The sequence below is a fragment of the Cynocephalus volans genome, chromosome 13, assembly GCF_027409185.1.
Source record: "Cynocephalus volans isolate mCynVol1 chromosome 13, mCynVol1.pri, whole genome shotgun sequence".
In the NCBI taxonomy this organism is placed as follows: Eukaryota; Metazoa; Chordata; class Mammalia; order Dermoptera; family Cynocephalidae; genus Cynocephalus; species Cynocephalus volans.
This window is the reverse complement of record NC_084472.1, coordinates 111,198,234-111,204,443: the sequence shown is the minus strand read 5'-3', so window position 1 is coordinate 111,204,443 and position 6,210 is coordinate 111,198,234. Positions and strand designations below refer to the sequence as shown.

Genomic DNA, 6,210 nt, shown 5'->3' with positions numbered 1-6,210 from the left:
AAGCAGTGCATAAATAGAAATTTATAGTTTTAAATGCATATTAATATTAATAAAGTTTAAAATGAATAAGATAAACTTCCATTCTCAGAAGCTAGAACAAATTTTACACACAAAGTAGAAAAAGTGTAAAGAAAATGAACACATGAACAAAAAAACAACAAAATAGAAAACAAATATATAATGGAAAAAATCAAGAAAACCAAAACTTTCTTTTACAAGATAATAAAAATAATAAATTCCTAAAACTACTAACAATGAATAAAGAGGAAAAAACAAACATTATATTGAGAAGGACATCTGTACAAGCACCGCAAACTATAAAAAGATGACAAAGGAGGGGAGGGTAAGATGAACAACTTTTCGTGTGAGTACAAATTAGTACCGAATCTTAGAAAATGCCCCCGCGGGACAGCCCCGCCCCCCCGCGGGCCACGGCCCCGCCCCCCCGCGGGCAACACCCCCGACCCTCCTCCGCGGGCGGCAGCCCCGCCCCCCACAGGCAACAGCCCCGCCCCCCCGCGGGCAACGGCCCCGCCCCCCACAGGCAACAGCCCCGACCCCGCCCGCAGCCTGTGCCTCCTGCAGGTGCGCGGCCGCCAGGGGTCGCCTCGCGCGCCCAACTGCCGGCCCGCGGCCAACTGCCACTGCTCGGGTGGGATCCAGGACGACGAGCCATGTTGTGCGTCCTGTTTCTACTCTGTGGGCTCAGCGGGCTCTCCACAGACTACGGTAAATGCACAGCCCTTCCTCTGACCTTTCGGAACGTCAGCTGGCCTGTCCCCTTCCCTCAAGTTACACTGGACACCCCGGGAAGGTGCAATATCCCGGGGTTCCCGAGTCCACAGTCCCGAGCTCACACCCACGTTACCGCCTTCCCCAGTCAAAGGAAGGGTGGAGGCCCCGGGTTCACGTGGCTGCCTCAGGATCAGGGGTGCAGATCCTGCTCGGCATTTTAGATGACGGTGAAGGGTGACACACAACTTCTGGGCTCCAGTTGGAGGCACCAAACGACAGGGGTTTACCTGTCCTGAGGGCTGGGGTCTGTGGCCAGGGTTACCAGATCCTTCCACAGAATAATATTCCCAATGCAGTACACCTGCTTCTCCTTTAAAACTGTTGTAATTCTAGAAAGATATGGGAATTGAGGGTATTTGAAAAATAGTAAAAATGACAAGTGGCATACAGAAAGTAGACGATGGATTTAGGAAGGGCAAGAATGAGGAAAGCTGTGAGGCGAAGGGTTCTGCAGTAATAAAGCACTTTGCACCTTGCAGATTCTGAAAGGCTGCATGTACAAATCACAGTTCCGGAGAAAATACGGTCAATAGCAAGTGGAGGACGTGAATCACATGTAAGTAATCAGTAACGTTATTCACAATTTTAAAATGATGTGACTATTTTTTTCCTTTTTTAAAAATTGAAACATAATTGATTGTCCGTATCTGTGGAGTACAGCATTGAATATCAATATCTGTGTGCAATATGTGTTGCTAAAATCAGGATAATAGGAATATTTAACATTATACAAAGTAATCATTTTTTGTAGCTCTTTACCAACTTCTCACTTTTGTTCCTAACAGTTTTACCTGCCATTTTTAATTCATGTGCATTTGCTGAATTTTATTTTTATACCTCATTTTTCTTCAGGGGAAAAGCCCTTTTGAAAATAAGCCAAGATTAACAGTATTACATAGAAATAATGGTACAATCGTGCTGGATATCCAAGCCTTAAGTCCTACCTTCTAAACCTGTTTCCCTTTTGAGTGTCTTTGAGTAATCATCAGCTTGATCCATCTAATGATTGTTTTCTCACTGTCCACCAGAGTATATTTGGAGGATTTTTTGTCGTTAAGTAAGCCTATGGCTTCCTTACATGGGATGGTGATCATTTGATTTGATGATGTGTTATATTACTGATTTTTTTCATCTTGATATGTTAACGATTAATACTGTTCTTTTTACGCTGTGCTAGTTCATCTTAGTTCAGGATTATTGTCCCTCTTTTTTCTTTGAATTAGAACACTTCTTATTGTTTTTTACTAAGTTCTATAATTATTTCTGAAGAACTAAAATGTGTCTCTTGAAACATTATGTTACTTTCCCTTCAATTTGAGTGCAAGTATGTCCTTAGCAGCTATCCACTTGTCATACTAATACAGAGATTGCAGCCTAAAAATTTTGATATATAATTCTTCAAAGAAATGCATATCTGTTTATTAAACTTTAGTTATTTAAATTAAAAAGCAGGAGGCTTTTACTAGTGTTTTCAGAAAATTTTATTCTTTTAATGCAAAACTATTATGGAGATACTAGTCATATCAGAAAATAAATACAGTATCCATTTAGAGGAAAATATCTTCAAACAGGAATCACCAAATTCTTATAAGACATGAAAAAAATTACACTTATTGATTCAACAATACTACAAACATAATATGAAACAATGTATGTTTAAATTACAGTGAATAAAGAATATACATCATAAAAATATTCATCTTGAAAATTATAAGATTTTAAAAATTAACTGAATGAACTTACTAAAGTGAAAAATATAGTATGGTGAGAGTATAAAGGTCAAGAATCAACAGTAGATCAAAGACAGATGTAGAGTCTAAATTATGCGACATATGAAATACTAAGGAAAAAGGATAGAATTAGAAACTTAAGTGTAGAATAGTTGGCATTCATAAAGGAGGAGAGATAAGCTGAAGATGAGGTTATGTGAAAAATATATTAACTGAGAAATAAAAAAAAAAAAAACCAGATTCCTCAGTTCAGGTATCACAAACACAAAGCAGAATAAATAAAAGTCAAGTAACACCTTGACATATCAGTGAAACACAGAATACTAAATCAAATAAAATGTCTTAAAGACAGTCATGAACAAAGAGAGAATAGCTACACTGAAATAATACTTACAGCAGACCTGTCAAAACCAATAATAGGAATAAGAAAATACCGAAATAAAAGCTTTAATTTTCTGATTTTAAATATATTTAACTATAGAATCACTTAAATGAAATTTCCTTCATAAATCACAATATATTAATAAATTATAAAAAATTTATATTAATAAATTCCAGATTCAAAGAGGATAAAATAGTCAATGTAATTCAGCAGGTTGAAATTGAAAGTAGGACAAACAATAACATAAAAGCAGGAATTGGTAACAAAGTGGTGAATGTGTATAACTCAAAACCAAACACATTGAATAAAGAATTGTCATAGTAACCATTGAAGAGTAGAAAGGGTGTATAAGCCTAAATTCACCAGGGAATCAAAGTAAAATTTTAAATTTAAATATTAAGTACATTTAATTAATTCAACATATTAGCAAGTAGATATATTACAGATTAGCTTTAGTAATATAAATGTAAGAGATACACTTCAATCATAAAGAAATAGAAAGTGTGAACACAAGAGTAAGAAAAAGTACACAAAGCAAATAGTAAACAACCAGCTTGGGTAAGTATATTTTACCAGGTGAAAATGGTCTTTCAGGCAAAATACAATAAATGTATAAAAGACTGTTAATAGAATTGAAAAGGTGGGTATAGTGAGATATAGGGAAGAATTTTTTTAAATGAATGATATATTAAGTGAATATGCCAATAAATTTGAAAAGGAGAAAAGCAACTTCATAGAAAAACACATGCAGAACAGAGCAATATTAAAATGTCCAATACTTAAAAAATTTTGAATCTGTATTTTAAAAGTATCTTCCCACTCCTCAAAACTACAGAAACAACAAATAAAACTAAGAAAAGCATGAGCTAAGTAGTTTTACAAAAAAATACAACCAAACATTCAAGTACAATATCATTATGATCTTATAAAAATTCTTCCAGGGAAAAGAAAAACATATAATACTGCCAAACACATAAGAGCAATATAACCTTGATACCAAAAACAAGCAAAGGCAATATACGAAAGAAAATTTGAGGCCAAATTCACTCACGAACATATCTGGCAAACATAAAAATATATAATCTTAGCAAATCTAATATGACAAAATATTTTAAAAAGCTAATGACATAATACAATTTACAGCAAAATTGCTAAAAATGATTGAATCTTGGACTATCAATGAATTAACTATCTTTAAAATTTATATGAGGAAATGAATATACACATAGTAATAGAAGCAGAAAAATCATTGGTTAAAGTTAAATGCAATATATCATTTAAAAAAAAAAAACTAAGCAATAGAAGAATATAACTTGATCCTCCCCAAAACTACAACATACTTCATACCTAACAACAGTAAAACATAAGAAGAATTTCTTTTACAATTATGAATGAAAGAGAGATGGCTGTTATCACCTTTTGCATTCAACATTATAATGGATATTCTAACAGGAGTAAGATGGAAAAAAAAAAAAGAACAATAGACTTAACGATGAAAAATAAGGGGAAATATGGGACAAAATTAAGGGGGAAAGGGAAGCACACACATATGCACACATATGTGCATAGTTAAACACTTTTGCCAAAATGTGAGTTACTTATCAAAAAAATAATTTTTTTTTTTTTTTTTTTAAAAAAAGGTAAAGACCTTTTTAGGATATAGTAAAATTGCATTGAAAAACATTATACAAGTATAATGTTATATAAAAGTAAAGAGACTATTTTGGTAGTGAAAAATACTCAGTACTTTTAGGTTAATTTTTACCAAACCTATAGATTGACTATGGTTCCAATAAGAAATTTTATGAAAATTGGCAGGTCGATTCTAAAATGTAGGTAAAATAGTAAAAGGTCAAGCATTGTTTATTTTCAAGAATAAAAGAGTCACTCACCCCAGTTCATGTCAAAGCATATTTTAAAACTTGTAATTAATATGATATGGTATTGGTACAAGGACTGACAAACTAGTGGAACAGGATAGAGTGCCCTCAAGTACACACACACAATATGAAATTGACCTGTACAGACTAAATTGTCAATTTGTCAGGCACCATTTCTTAAACTTCGCATTAATGAAATAGATCAATAGGTATTTTATTTAAATTTGGAACACATTTTGTAAAATCTATAAACATTAAACATTATGTGGTATTAATTCTTTGCTCTATTATATATATTTTTATTGAGTAATTCAGTTATATTCTATCCATTTTATACATAAGTTTTGCAGTTGTCTCAATCTTTATTAAGCTAACATAATAATTGGATGAAAAATAGATATTTTTCAGATTTTATTTTATTAGGTACATTGAAAAATTAAGAAATAAGAAATCCCACACATACTCTTATATCCATTTTTTACTATGGAAGCTAATGTTATAATATCAAATTGAATTGAAACAGGGTTAGGGTCAGGTTTAGGGTTAGGGTTAGTCAACACTGAATTCTAAATTTTTCTTTTTATTTTATTAGTGTAATTTAGAATGTGATTATTGTTAATGTAAAATGATGGTTGTCCTTTCTAACATTTTTCTTATTATTTTTGCCTTTTTAATATACTTTCTTGCCAGGTGTCCTACAACATTGTAATTGAAGGGAAAACATATACTGTGAACCTAATGCGAACGTAGGTGATCTTCCTTATTTTGTCAGCTTTGTTCTATTTATAATTATTGTTTGTAATTATCCAGAATGTAACTATTTTGCATTTGAAAGTGTTTCTAGTTACTGGCTGTTCATTTGTCTTTTATTTTATGCTTTTAGAAGCATTTTAAATCTATATAATAAATATCTAGTACTTGAATTCATGGTGTATGCTCCCATGTTTCTCATTTTCTGACCTTTTCTTTACTTGCATTTTTACAATGATGGTATTTTGGTAAAGAGAAATTTTCCATTATGGTAAAGTTATGTTTGTATTTTGTATAAGCACTCCTTTCTTACTAGAAGGCCACGACGAAATCGTATATAATCCTTTCAAATAGTCTTAGTTTTGTCTTTCTCATTTGGGTCTTATTCTGTCAGAAATTGGCTTTTGAATATGCCACAGATTTTCTGTATGATTTCTCAAATGTCTCAACAACTCTATTGAATCTTTTATCCTTTCAATACATATCTTCTTGTTATGAATACCAGATAACACATTGGTTGTATCTGTTTCTGGACTCCCTATTTTTGGGGGTCTACCTGTCTCTTTATAATAAATCTTGGTTGCTTAAAATAAGTTCCTTCCACCTTTTTCTTCACAATGAATACTTTTCCTTTTCTTAATACTATTCATTTTCACATACTTTATAGTCAAAT

The 6,210-nt window shown here is 32.7% G+C and overlaps 1 protein-coding gene across 1 annotated transcript in view; it reads left to right on the top strand.

The window, feature by feature from the left end:
• The first annotated feature begins 674 nt into the window (after window positions 1-674).
• ADAM2 (ADAM metallopeptidase domain 2) overlaps window positions 675-6,210 on the top strand; it is a 107,823-nt gene continuing 102,287 nt past the window's right edge. The window contains exons 1-3 of the mRNA XM_063077506.1: window positions 675-729; window positions 1,275-1,351; window positions 5,478-5,533. Of these exons, the coding sequence (XP_062933576.1) occupies window positions 675-729; window positions 1,275-1,351; window positions 5,478-5,533 (188 nt within the window). The remainder of the gene's footprint in view (window positions 730-1,274; window positions 1,352-5,477; window positions 5,534-6,210) is intronic.